Below are 13,805 nucleotides of genomic sequence, written 5' to 3' on the forward strand. Positions count from 1 at the left end.
GTCTGTCTGTGGATTTAATGGCAGGGGGCTGAGACGTGAGTGCCCCTTGCTGTTTCTGCTTTTCCAGTGGCGAGGGGGCCCCCCGTAGGTGCGTGGGCCATGGAGTGCGGAGTTGGAGGGGCGGGGGGAGCCAGTGGGGCGGAGGGACATTCAGGGGGCCCATGACACAGGGGACGGCGGGGCGGCACGGAGGTCCCTCCCAGCAGGTGACCAGGAATGTCAAGTGGCACTGAGACCGGTGAGAAAGCGCTCGCCCCCCGCCCCGCCCCGCCCCTGGTGTGAGGAGCTGGCTCAGAGCCGGCGGAGTGTGGAGTGGCCTGCCTGCCGCCCCTTCCTGCCATCCCTCCCTCCTGTCCTGGTAGGAGCAGCCCCAGACCGGCAGAGAAGCCACGCCACTTCCTCCTGTTGGGGCTCACTCCCGCAGACAGAGGTGGCTCAGGAAAGGCTGGTGGCAGCTAGGGATGGTCATGGCGCGAGTCTCGAGTGCGTGGTGCTTGCGGAATGTAGCTAGGCCCAGGGTGGCAGGCGGCACAGAGCGGGCGGGGTGGCCAGGGACCAGGAATGTGAGACTTATGGTCCTGAAGCCCTCCCGACGTGGGCTCGGGGTGGCGGGCGAGCGGGTGGAACAGGACAGACAGGGCCACGGCGGGTGGGGCAGGGACCTGGGGCTCAGAGCTTGTGGGGGTTCACCCACTTGTAGGTGCCCTCGTACTGGAAGCCCACTCTCTTCATCAGCTCGTCTGCCTCCGCGGGGCCTCGGCTGAGAGAGCGACAGGCAGAGGGGAGGTGTGAGGGAGCCCTTGGCCCCCGCGTCCCTTGCCCCCAGCCCATCCTCCCCCCTCCGTGCCCCAGCGCCTCACCTGCCGTAAACATAGGGGATGGGCTGGGGCTTTTCGCGCTCGATCTCGTGCAGCAGCGGCGTGAAGATCCGCCAGGCCTCCCGGAGCTCGTCACTGAGGGGACATAGGGTGGCTCTGGCGTCGTTCCCGGGGTAGTGGGGGAGCGGGTTGCCCTGTGGGCCCCGGGGCCGCCCCTCACCTGCGCACGAAGTGCATCTGGTTCCCACAGAAGACGTCCAGGATAAGGCGCTCGTAGGCGTCGGGGAGCTTCACGTTCTACGGGGAGGGGGTCGTACTCAGGCCGCCCATGCACGCGCACCCGCCCGGCCGCCCCACGCCGCCCCCCGCCCCAGGGCGCGTGGCTACCTTGTATCTGTTGCCGTAGGTCAGGTCCAGCTCGGACTCCTCAGGGTTGAAGAACATGCCGGGCTTCTTGGTCATCATCTTGGTGTACACGGCCTCGTTGGGCTGCACACGGATCACTAGCTCGTTGCGCTTGCACTGCTGCTGGAAGATGTCTCCGGACACGTCGCGGAACTGCAGACGCACCTCGGCCTTGCGCTCGTTCAGGGCTTTGCCGCAGCGCAGGACGAAGGGCACCCCTGGTTGGGGCGGGGCCGACTTCAGGTCCCGCTCCCCCAGCGGCCCAGGCTGAGCGCGCGTGAGGGGGCGAGAGAGGGGGTGAGGTGGGGGCTGTGTGAACGAGCGTGACGTGGGGGTGAAGGCGAGCGCGCACGTGTGCGGCAAGGCGGCCTCTCCCGCCCAGCGCCCCTCGGGCCCGGCGCCCCACGTGTACTGGCTGCCGCGCCTAAGCGGGTCACACCCTGGGAACGAGGGCTCCCTGGGTAGACGCCGGCCCGCCCGCCAGGCCCGGAGACGCCACCTACCTTCCCACCTCTCGTTCTCCACGTAGAGGACAACGGCCGCAAAGGTGGCAGTAATGGAGCCGCGGGGCACCGTGGGGTCATCCAGGTACCCTTTGGTGGCCTCGCCCTCTCCGCTGGGGTTGCCCACGTACTGGCCCAGGACCACGTTCTCTGACTGCACCTCGGAGATGCACTTTAACACCTTGACCTAGAAGAGAGCCGGGGGGGGGGGGGGGGCTCCTTGGGTACCGGGGTGGAGCAGCCATGCAGGGGACAGACGGCAGCGGCCTGAGGCGGCCGTGTGACCGTGTGCGGGCTTCCCGCAGGGCTGTCTGGTCTGTGCGGACAGGGGCTGGTGTGCGGACAGGGGCTGGTGCCCGGCCAGCCGCGCGCACCCTGCTGAGGGGCGTGGCCGTGGCCTCCCACCCAAGGCCTCTCTGGGGCCACCTGGACCCGCTCTCCTGTTTTCTGGGGGAGAGGCTAAGCGCCGAACTGCCCACGGGTCCTATCGGTCCTGGGACGTGACATCCTGGGCTTCTTACTCTTGGGTCGGCAGCAGGGACCAGGAGGGTGCGCCTGCACCCACCTTCTCGTCGCGGACATCGTCCGAGTCAGTGGAGGCGGGCTTCTCCATGGCCACTAGACACAGCATCTGCAGGAGGTGGTTCTGCATCACGTCCCTGCAGAGGGAAGAGTGCGCGCAACGCACGTCAGGGGCTTCCAGGCTGGGAAGAAGGGGGGAGGCGTGGGCTCACCCCAGCCCCTCCCCGTCGGCCGCGCCCGGGCACATGGCACCTCAGACATGGCTTGCTAGCAACAAGCTATGACATTTGCTCCGAGCCCATGGCTACCCCTGGACGTCACCTCAAGTCAAGGAGAGAGACAGTGAACCATCACTTCACGGTCACCGCTGACCACTCACACACCCACCCACGAATGTGAACCTGGAGGGGGGAGGAGAAGCCCCCAGGACAGGGAGGGTGACAGGCTCTCACCGGATGATCCCAAATTCATCGAAGTAGCCTCCACGGCCCTCGGTGCCAAAGGGCTCCTTGAAAGTGAGGATGACACAGGCGATGTTGTCCCGGTTCCAGATGGGACCAAAGATCCTGTTGGCGAATCTGCAGGAGGCGCGCGGTGGAGGGTGGCACCGCATCGCCAGGGCAACATCAGGCTGGGACGGCCCCCCCCCCCCTATCCCCGGCCGGCCCCGCCCCCCCCCCCCCCCCCGCCCCGCCCCCCCCCCCCCCCCCCCCCCGCCTCCCCAGCTGCATGGCTTCTGCCCAGCCCTGGCCGGACCTCAGCACCATCAGGTTCTGCACCATCTCCTTGCCCAGGTAGTGGTCGATGCGGTAGATCTGGTCCTCACGGAATAAGGACGAGATGTGGTTGGATAGCCGGTCAGAGCTCTGCAGGTCCCTCCCGAAGGGCTTCTCCACAATGACACGGTTCCAGCCTCTGTGGGAACCCAGAGCCACATCACCCCATACCCGTCCTGGGGGAGTGGGGGCCAGAACCCTGTCACCCCCCAGGGTCCCTTCCTCAAGGAGAGGCAGAGCCTTCCCTCCCCTGTGCATTCTCAGATGACCAGTAAGCTCTGCTTAGGCAAGGCCTCCTGCCCCACCTCGGCACACAGCCCCCAGACCCGAGGACAGCCGTCGTCTGGAGCCCTCAATGCCACACTCAAAATTTCCTCGGAAGCCTTCTGGCCCGACCCGCTGCTGACTAGCAAGAGTGCTCCGTCCAGCGGATCCCGCTCCCCTCCAGCCCCACACTGGATCTTCAGGAGTGGCCTGGGAGCTAGTTGGGGGATGGGGCGGGGAGCGGATGTCAGGGACACAGCTGTCTCCACTGGCTTTGGAAAGGACGCACTGCCAGAGACGGTGTTCTGTAGGAAGCAACACGCTTGTGGAGCTATGCTACCACCTTGTGGCCACGAAGGTGACCTTAGGAAGCACTAAAAAAACCCAGAGAACAAGGAACCAGCAGCAGGAGTTTCGTGGAGCAACACTGCCACCTTGTGGTCCTGGCAGGGATAGCTGCCAGGGAAACTTGGATTTCTAGCAAGATGGACCACGAGGGGCACGAGGATCTCCAGGGTAAACAAGTGGGGTAGCATTTTCAGTAAATGCTATTACAAAGCACCTGTATTTATACCCTTTTGTCTTCTTGGGAGAGCTAATTCACGTGCAGATCAAACAAGGGTCACCACCTTTTTCTGACTCCGGAGACTAGTTTGGCCCAGGGGCTCTGGACAACCGCCAGGGCAGGCCAGACCAGCACAGGGCACACCTGGCAGGCAGGGAGGGCAAAAGACAAGCCTTACGTCTGGCTCATGCAGGTCTCATGGATGTTCTTGGTGACCGCCTCATAGACCGTGGGTGGCAAGGCCAGGTAAAAGAGGCGGTTGGTCTGCGGCCCCTGGTGAAGGCCATTCACGTGGCTGTTGAGGCGCCTGTACGACGCCACGTCGTCATACTGGCCAGCCACATACGAGTTGCGGGCGAAGAACTCCTCCAGCTTGGCCTTCTCCTCCGGTGTGGCCTGAGAAAGACGGAGCCAGGGACGTTGCCCCTCGCCAGCCCTCCGTCTGTCCTCCCACGGCCAGGGCGGGCTCCCTCAGCGGTCAGTCATCCTAGCTCCACGCTGGGTACACCCCCATCCTGTCAGCTTTGCATGCCCACAGGGGGAGGCTGAGGCAGCATGAAGACTGCAAGATTTGGGGCCCAGCGGTCACCCCTGGGGGCCTTGTGCCCTAAGACACAAGTTAGCATCCAGGAAACTGTGACCTGGGAGAAACACACCGGAGAGAGATCTCTCTCCCAAGTCACTACACCAAACTGCGGTGTGCTGGGAAAGGCAGATCTGTAAGATTTCTGCGGTGAAGAGACTTTCTCGGCTCCTGGCCCCGGGGGGAGGGGGGTGCAGCAGGGGGGACCTGGTATATCTGGGTCAGAGGGGGACTGGGAGATGGGGCTCTCGGGCACTGTTTTTGGTTTTGTGCACCAGTGTGCCAGGGCAGTGTGCGTGCCTGGGGGGAGGCAAGGATGACAACTGCGAGGGCATGAGCGCCTCCCAGCCATCTTCCTAACGAGGCCTTGGCCTTGGCCACGGCAGGGGACAAAGGGTCCTGTCCCAGAGAGCAGAAGTACGTGGAAGAAAGGGCATCCTGTGATGGGATGGGAAGGGGGCATGTCCCTCACAGAGACCCCAGATGCCACTCACTTTGAAGAAGGGCTCGCTCTGCTTGCGGATGTCGGCCACTGTGAGACGGGAGCGGGCGTAGCCCACGATGAAGGTGTCTTCGGGCAGAAGACCGTCGCGGAACAGCCACCTGAGGGCACAGCACGGCTGTGGCCAGGGCGGGGAGGGTCGGGAGGGCTGGGGGCAGTGGGACAGCATGGGACATGCTTACCAGACGGTGGGGTAGATCTTCTTCTTGGCCAGGTCGCCCTGCGGCAGAGGGAACAGGCACGGTTAGGAGAAGCTGGGGGCAGTGCCTAGATGGTCTCGCCTTGGAGACCGGGGCACTCGCCCAGGGTCACCGCTCAGCTACAAGTATACCTGTCTCGCCCCTATAAGTAGCGAGAGGAGCTGGAACTAGAGCCTGCGCTAGCCCTTTACCCTGCCCCTGGGCCGACAGCACCCCTGTATCACAGTGGCCACCCTGCCCTGGGGCGAATGGACCTCATCCCAGGAGGAGCGTCCACCGACCTGCTTGCCCTGTGACCACACAAACCATGGTCTCCAGTCTCAGGTGCAAGTGCAGTAAAACCCAGGCCAAAGAGCCCACTTCCGGGGTGCCTGGGAGGCTCAGCCGGTTGAGTGTCCAACTCTTGGTTTCGGCTCAGGTCGTGATCTCACGGTCTTGTGATCGAGCCCTGTGTCAAGCTCCATGCTGGGCGTGCTGCCTGCTTTTTTTTTTTTTATTTAATTTTTTAATGTTTATTTATTTTTGGCAGAAACAGAGAGATAGAGTATGAGCAGGGGAGGGGCAGAGAGAGAGGGAGACACAGAATGGGAAGCAGGCTCCAGGCTCCGAGCTGTCAGCACAGAGCCCGACGCGGGGCTTGAACTCACAGACTGCGAGATCATGACCTGAGCTGAAGTCGGATGCTCAACTGACTGAGCCACCCAGGCACCCAGCCTGCTTAAGATTCTCTTTCTCCCCCTCTGCCCCTCCCTTGCTCACTCACGTGTGCACGCCTGCTCTCTCTAAAACGAAAATAAAAAAAGTTTCAGAAAGCCCACTTTTTTTTTTAAAGTTTATTTATTTATTTTGAGAGAGAGAGAGCACGAGTTGAAGAGGAACAGAGAGAAGGAGAGAATCCCAAGCAGGCTCCGCACAGTCAGCATGGAGCCTGACGCGGGGCTCGATCCTACCAACCATGGAGATCATGACCTGAGCTGAAGTCAGACACTCGAAAAAGACTGAGCCCCTCGGGCACCCTTCAAATAGCCCACTTCTAAACAGCCCACAGGCTAAATGAGGAAACCTGAAAACTCTAGAACCCAACGGCAACAGAAGTAGCATATATGAAAACCTAGGAGGCATGGCCTGAAATGCTGACATTAGCTTGGGACTAAAGAGCTAAGTGCCAGACTTAAGAAATCAGACAAAAGACAGTAGAACTTTGTTTTATTTTATTTTTAAATATTTATTTATTTTTGAGACAGAGTGTGAATGGGGGAGGGGTACAGAGAGATGGGGACGGAGGGTCGGAAGTGGGCTCTGGACTGACAGCAGCAAACCCAACGTGGGGCTCGAACTCACGAACCGTGAGATCATGACCTGAGCTGAAAGTTGGATGCTCAACCAACTGAGCCACCCATGCGGCCCGACAGGATTTTAATGCCAAACAAATTACAGGGCAGAAAACAATGAAAACTAAAAATTCATAAAATGGAAAACAAACCAAAAAAATATATCAACAGAGCCAAAAGTTGGTTTTTAAAAAGACTAATGAAGACAGACAACCCTCTGGCGAGACTGTTTTTCTAAAACGCACCAAGAATTAGGAGTTCAACAGGACAAAAGTACAGTCAGGAAAACACAAAAGGGCATTTTATGAACAACCTCCCGCCATGTCTGACAACTTTGACGAAATGGACAAATTTCTAGAACAATCCAATCCATCCAAATGGACAGGGACCTGAGTGGGTGATGGTCATGCAGGAAATCGGATCGCGGCCACAAACCTTTCGGCCCCGACAGAACCAAACCCTGACCCCGTGCACTAGGGCGCTTCACCAGGGGGCCCTACCGAAACGCCGGCAAGAGGGAAGCCCGTCCGGAGGCAAGCTCTGCCTACGACCCAGAATATATAACTTACTCCTACAGGAAGATAAGAAACCAACGCAATTAGAAATCGACCGGATACTTGGCCAGGAAGAGAAACGAATGGCTAACAGACACGCGAGCAAGTGTGCAAGGTCATCAGGGGGCAGAAAAACGCGCGTTAAACCACCAGATGCTGCTTCACATCTGTTGGAACGGCTGCAATCCGAACGACCGGCAGCACCGAGCGCCGGAGAGGAGGCGGCGCAAACTGTACGCGGACGTTCACGGCAGCCTTGACTCGCGGTGGCCCCGCGCTCGGGACAACCCAGATGCTCAGTCAACATTTAGATTTCGTCTAAGAAACAAACCCTGAAAACCGAACCGAACCAAACCAAACCTCAATCCAACAGTCGAGCAGAGGCTGGGGAATGGGCGAAACAAGGGGCAGAAAGTCACGGGAGCCGGCCAACGGACAGCGGCCGTTCGCCGCGTCATTCTGTCCACTTTGTGGATGTGCGAGATTTTCCAAAACGAAAGGGTGTTGGACACAAGGCAGCTTCGAGCCACAGCGTGGCGAATCCCAGATATTCAAGAGGACCCCCCCCCACCCCAGAAAGAATCACCGAGTTCCTTCTCTCCCCGCTCCAACGGGGTTGAATTTTGTAAGCTAACAAAGGAATTCTCTGCTCCAGGTGGAAGAGGAAGGGGCAAGAATGGTCATGGGCTCCGGAAGAACAGAGAAGCAGAGAGCCCTTTCATCTGTGTGCCCTACAATTAGAGCGTGGGATGGGCCCCGGGCGGGAACCCGTGCTCCGCCAAGCGTTGCCAATCATCGGGGAGAGAGGAAGCCAGGCTGGGGTGTACTGGACTTGCCGCAGGCCGAGAAACGAACTCCAGGGACGAGGACCTAAGTATTCAATGTGAAATTACCTTTTAGAAGCAATGTAACTACTGGATAAACTCCTTTCTATGAACAGCTGCAAAATGGAAGCCACATGACCAGAACCAAAGCAATTCTGGCCTGGTTAAATGCTCCCCCCCGCAAGAGACAAGCAGTTAGGAAGGCACCCAGCGGGCTCCTGGGTGGGAGATCCCGACTCTGGGTGGGGGTGGGTGCAGGCTCGGGGGTGCCTTGTTTGCTCCAGTTTCCTCCTGTTCTTTGCTCCTTGGGTGACCCGATGTCCCCACGCAGGCAAGTTTCTGTCATCTCCCTGTGTCATTTCCAGGCTCCAATGGGACCCCAAACTCCCAAAGTCAGTGGTTCCCAAACCAGGGTTCCCTGTGTTGGTGCCCGTGCCCACGTCTCCCGTTCACAATCGATCCCCCAAGGAATCTGGTGTGGGTCCCTGTTGTAACTGCCACCTTCAGATGGCTTCTGTCACTGGTCCTTCGAGGTCCCACTCCAACCCCCAGCCTGGGAAGTGAGCTCCCTGTTCACGTCCCTCAGTGCCCAGCAGCCCTCGTTACGGCACTCCTCACAGTGACCCATCAGTGGGGCTGGGGGGAGACACTGCTCAGGTCACTTCAGCCCTGCGTGCTCCAGAGAGGACCGGTTTGCTGGGGACCAGCCCGCGGGAGAAACAATCAGAACCACGGCCTGCAAACACCTCCCGACCTTCCTTGTGGCAGGTGATGTTTGCTGACGATCAAATTCCAGTAGGCTGACAGGAATCGGGACAGGTTGCGGGCAATGGATTGGTGGCAGGGGACTAGCCTCCTGTCTGCTGAGTCACGGTGCCCAACACCCTAAGCTGTTTGTTCTTGCTGCTCCCCTTGGGATTAACCAGCGACGGAACCTGCTTGCCTTGTTCAGCTCAGTCCCTGTGACCAGAGGCCTGCTGGGCTCCATGTCAACCACGGGAGAGGTGAGGTGGGACCCAGGACAGTGGTAGGGGGTCCTGGCGGCTGCTCCAGGGAAGTGGCCCGCCCTCCCCACCAGCCTAGACCAGCCTCCTTTGCAAGAAGGAACGTGGGAAGGCATCGACCAAATCAAAGCACGCCATGAGCCGGGGGGTGGGGGTGGGGTGGAGCACAGGGACTCTGGGTGAAATGCGGTTGGAAGTCTCGTCTTTCCCAACCCCCTCATTTTGCCTGAGAACCACAGTGGGGAAAGAGCTGCCCCGACACTTGTGGTGACCTAGCAGGAGAAGCGGCCCTCATTAAGATCTCCAGGTACCAACATCTGTCCCAGCTGGAGCGCAGGGACTTAGGCCACCACCTGCGTGTTGCCACCTAGGCTTGACCTCAGCTTCTAGCGTTATAAACCCGAGCCACTGCCGACATCTCCGTGTGAGGATTTTACGGCAGAGGGTACAGCAGAGAGCTTCACAGGCTGGCTGCCAGCTGGAGGCCTGGCAGGGGTGGGCCACCCAGGTCCCCCGAGGGTCACCTGGGTCAAGGATCTGCCTGGACTCCTGGGGTGGAGGCTGGGCCCTGGCTGGGGCCCAGTTGGCTCCTGACAGCCGGGGAGAACCTGGGGGCTGCCGAGGTAGGCTCAGCTGCAAAACCAACAAAAGGGCCTCCCTCTTACACCCTGGGGCTCGTGAATCATCAGGCCTCTGGGGAAGTGCCAAGGTCATCATGACACAGCAAGAATCTTATCGACCCAAGGGGGAAAGGCAGCCCAGAAATGCCCCCAAAGGAGAGAGGCGCTAGTGCTTCCAGGTCATACGGGCATGAGGCTTGAACACCCATCAAATCCATGGCCCTTGCGGTCCAGGTGGGGAGATTTGAGGTCCAGAGAGGCGAGGGGCTTGCCGAGAACCCTGCAGCGAGCCAGTTCTGCCCAGGCACACAACCTGTCCTATTCTCTCTCCCGCTCCTCCATTCCTTTCTCCATCCTCTACGGGGGAGAGTCCACTGGCCTATCTTCCGTCTTATCAGCTGGGAGAGGAGGTGACCTGCCAGGCCCAAGGTTCCCCTCCGACACTGGTCCGTAAAGAGAAACTTGTTTCTTTCATTCCCGACGGGTACAGTAAGTACCTCCACTCCTTCCCCGGCTGGGCGCAGGAGTCCTGAGCAAGGGGGTGACGGCCACACTAGAGGAACAGAGAGCAGCTCAAAGCCTATCGGGTAGCTCCGTAAGCCAGCATCAGGACGCTCCCAGCAAGGAAGCTAGGTGTGAGAGCGAGGGGTGGGTAAACAGGGGAGGAAGGAGGAAGGGGCAGAGGGTGGCCTTGTGAGCCCAGCCTGCCCTGGGGCATTTGCTGGCCACTGGCGGCTCTGCACCTGCTCCTCTCTTTGCACGCGTGCTCCCCAACCCTGGCTCTGCAAACCTCACTCGGAAGGCCCTCCTCATGGGAGCTGTGTGCCGGAGGTGGCTGGGGACACAAGGGCCTGTTTCCATTTTCTGTCACGTGCGCCACTACGAGTTCTTATTCGGCTACCAACCCTCCTTGGGTCCCTTCGGCCCAGCACACAGATCACACAAAGAAGGCAGAGCCCCTGCTCACTACACTGCAGAGAAGCCACTGACTACGATTTAATGGATGAACGAGCAGGGAACTTGCTGGTTCCCAGAATCAGGCTGTGGCACAGTGCGTCTCCAGTGCCGCTCTATCTCCTACAAGGGGGGGCAGGCATCAGACAGCGGGAGCTGTTCTAGATGCTGCTTGCGCATGGGACGCCCACCCGCCTGGCCCCAGCCCCCTTGAGCAGGAGGACGGGCGAAACAACTCAGGACAAGGGGTCCTCCCCCACCCTACCCTGCTGTAGTGGCACTTCCCATTTCTGCTCTGGAAGCCTCTGGATATTGCTCTCAGGGCAGAGGAGAGCAAAGGGGAACCCTATCAATTGCAAAAAAAGTTGCCCAACCCCAAGCTGGCCATAGGCGAAGGCAGTGAGCAATCAGGGAATTAGCTCAGCTCCAAGTCTCTTGACATCTGTTTCAAAAGGCCTCATTTGCTATGTGGAAACACTGAGGTTCAGAGAGGAAAGACACTTGCCAGTCACACAGCAAGCTTGGATGCTCTCAATAAAGCATCTAAGAGTTGAGGGCCTGGAGTTCTAAGCCATTTATTGTGGGCTGGGGTCCGCTGGTGGAGCGCCCTATGACAGGCTGCTATATGGACGGGGGAAGGAAGAGGAACGATCCTGAGTAGCTTTCTGCTCCAACTTGTTTCTTGAACGAACAGCCTAATGGTCAGAGTCCTAGGTGGGAAGGTCTGTGGCCAATACAGGTATGGCTCCTCGAAGCAGAACGTGCTCCCTCGAAGGAGGGCCAGGGTAGAGACCAAGGCTGCTCCCCGCTGCCCCATGTCCCCGGGTTCCCCCTACTCTTGGGGTTATGGACTCAGAGGACAGTGCTTGGGGTGGCCTGCCCTCCCCCCACCTTCTGACAGAGTGCTCCCCCCAGCAGCACTGTGTCCTGCCCTCCCTTTCTGAGTTCTGATCAGAATCACAAAAGCTGGCAAGGAGAGGCTCTGCATATGATACATGAACAAAGAACCAAGTTCTCTTCCAGAGCTAAGGGGACCTTGACATGGAAGGCACAGAGAGACAACGTGTACCCTGTCAAGAGTCAGCTACTTTGTTAGAATTCCTGCTTGAGATTGTACAAGTTACTGGCAGAAGCTGTCACGGGATGGTTAGCAGGTTGTCGGTCTTGCCCAGGAGGAAGGTGAAGAGAGATCACTTTTACTTGGAGATGAAACCCTGGCAGCTCACCTTGCCAGCCGGCAGATCTGGTTTCCACAGGGCACACCGGCGGGATGCTTTAGTCTGGGAGGGTCATGGCTCCACTAGGCACCCCCAGCCCCCTCCTGTCTCCACCCTCCATCATGTCCAGTTCACGTGCTATACCTCTGACTTTGACCTTCTGGACCAAAATGGCAGTTCCACAGCTGATACAATGGGCTGGGGTGGGACAGGTCATAGCTCCTCAGCAGGCCATGGAAGTTTGGGTAATGACATGGTATTCAAAGGAAGGTCGAGTGTTTCCCCCTCCGGGGAAACTTGTGGTAGAGAGAGACAAGGTGGAGCTCGGGCCTCAGATCCTGCCTTTGGGACTAACTGTGTGACATTTGTCAAGTCACAAAGAGGTTGGAAAAGGATCCAAAGTGAACAGCCTCCCCTGTCGGCAGCTCGGTTTTCCCCGTGAAGGAAGAAGTCCGACCAGACAGTCTCTAAGGACCCCCCGCTCCAGGACATGGGTCTATAGTCAATGGCTGCACACGGATTTCACGACCACCTGGCAGTGCACTTATACCGGGTGGTACTGGGAAGATAGTGGCATACGGGCAGGAGCAAGAGGGAGGGCCTAGTGGAGCGGAGCCCCTGGGGCCCCACGACAATGAGTTGGGAAAGCCCAGGGACCCAGCAGGAAGGGACCTGAGGCAATGTCACACTCGAAGCCTGTTTAAGATGTGGGGCCCGCAGGGAGACTCACCGATGCACCCATGATGATGAAGATATGTGTGTCAGATCGATGGAAGGCATTGCCCTGGTACAGCTCTTCCCGCAGGATCCCGCACACTTGGGTCCGGCTCAGGGCCACCTGCTCTGCCATGATGCTCTCTGGTTAAAGAAAGGCTCGTTGACAAGGCACACAACAGAAGAGCATTGAGAAGTTTGGTCCGCTTCTGGAGGGGTCCTTTGGGATCTCACCCAGTGATGCCTGATTATTGAAACCACTCACTGAATGGCTGGGGAACAGGACGGCTGGGGGGTTAGAAACTGCAGGCTCTGGGGGGTTAGAAACTGCAGGCTCTGGGCTCCCACCATACTATCCAGGCAACTTTTTTTCATGGCATACTTTACAAAATATACATACTTTACCACACTCAAAGCACTAGTGGATGCCAGCAAGAGCCTCAATTCTGCGGGACCATGGAAAACTGCTGGAGCGCTACGTAGCCTGCCTGGGACCAATTCACCCCAGACTCCAGCGGAAACTCCACAATGAGCGGGAGCATGTTAGACCACGCAGACGACGGTGCAGTTCCAGCGCTCCTCCGGCCAAGCTGGGAGACGCCGGCAAGCCGCCGCCCCTCTCAGGGTCTCTACCTCCTCAGGGGTTCAACGGAGAGATGCAAGGGACACTGGGACCAATTAAACCCTCTCCATTCGGCCCCGCTCCCAAGCACGGCAAATCAAAGGGCCGCGCGGCACAGCATGCTCCTCCGCTGGCGCGGCGCCTGGCCCCTACGTTACCTGCGTCTCACAGCCGACGAACGCCGCGCTCCTAGCCCCTGAATCCCAGGCCGTTTCCGGGGGCTGTGCCCCGCCGGCTCATTTAACCAGCGGGGGCGGGCGCCTAAGCTGAGCTGACCGGCCTCAGGCGACGCGCGTGGGCGGGGCCTCAGCGTGCCCCTCCCCCACATGGGCGGGGCGGAAATCTGGCGCGGGGAGGTGCGCGCGCATCCCACGCTGGGGGCCCCCGCCCCCGCTAAGCTCCCACCCTTGGCCCGCCCCGCCCCTTGGGCACCTGCTCGTGCCGCCCGGCCGTGTGGCGCCTTCTGTCCCTGCCGCCGCTGCGCCGCGTCCTCGTTGCCTCGCGGGTCCGCGCGCAGCTCTGCGCTGTCCGCCCGCGTACCCATCGCTAGCTCGGCCCGGTCCTACAATCCAGCTTTTTCGCCCGTCCCGGGCGGCCCTGCACCCTCGCGGAGGGGTCTACTTCCGCCGGCAGTGTGACCACACCTCCTTGACCCTGTTCCAGGGCGGGGCCTACTGCAGCCAGGAGGCTCCCTATTAGCTCCTCTCCTGGCGGGGGCGGGGCGGCCCACCGCCTGGAGGCTGGAGACCCCCGCCCGAGAGACGAGGGCGAGAGTGGGTCGCGATGCTCCGAAGAGCACCAGGTGCTGCATATCACTGGGAGCGTCG

The 13,805-nt window shown here is 59.8% G+C and overlaps 1 protein-coding gene across 3 annotated transcripts; it reads right to left on the bottom strand.

The window, feature by feature from the left end:
* Positions 1-13,750, bottom strand: G6PD (glucose-6-phosphate dehydrogenase). 3 transcript variants are annotated; one of them, XM_049644507.1, is made up of 13 exons: positions 13,411-13,750; positions 12,373-12,500; positions 5,121-5,158; positions 4,931-5,039; positions 4,032-4,249; positions 3,005-3,163; positions 2,701-2,826; positions 2,292-2,385; positions 1,727-1,913; positions 1,206-1,441; positions 1,039-1,115; positions 861-953; positions 1-760 (listed from the first exon to the last, which is right to left on the bottom strand). In XM_049644507.1, the coding sequence occupies exons 1-13, from the start codon at positions 13,520-13,522 to the stop codon at positions 670-672; spliced, it is 1,668 nt and encodes a 555-aa protein (XP_049500464.1). In that variant the 5' UTR covers positions 13,523-13,750; the 3' UTR covers positions 1-669. The 3 variants fall into 3 exon arrangements, with proteins under 3 accessions (XP_049500464.1, XP_049500465.1, XP_049500466.1); XM_049644508.1 differs by lacking the exon at positions 13,411-13,750 and adding an exon at positions 13,137-13,255; XM_049644509.1 differs by lacking the exon at positions 13,411-13,750 and adding an exon at positions 12,757-13,116.
* Between the last annotated feature and the right edge of the window lie 55 nt (positions 13,751-13,805).

The sequence above is a fragment of the Panthera uncia genome, chromosome X (assembly GCF_023721935.1).
Source record: "Panthera uncia isolate 11264 chromosome X, Puncia_PCG_1.0, whole genome shotgun sequence".
NCBI lineage: Eukaryota > Metazoa > Chordata > Mammalia > Carnivora > Felidae > Panthera > Panthera uncia.

Excerpts from the sequence above, each read along its gene's own strand:
- G6PD (XM_049644507.1), bottom strand. The coding sequence starts at position 13,522 with ATGGGTACGCGGGCGGACAGCGCAGAGCTGCGCGCGGACCCGCGAGGC. Across the intron at positions 2,827-3,004 it reads CAGAACCTGATGGTGCTGAG|ATTCGCCAACAGGATCTTTG; the intron begins GTCCGGCCAGGG and ends CGCCTCCTGCAG. Across the intron at positions 1,914-2,291 it reads ACGATGTCCGCGACGAGAAG|GTCAAGGTGTTAAAGTGCAT; the intron begins GTGGGTGCAGGC and ends GCTCTCTTCTAG.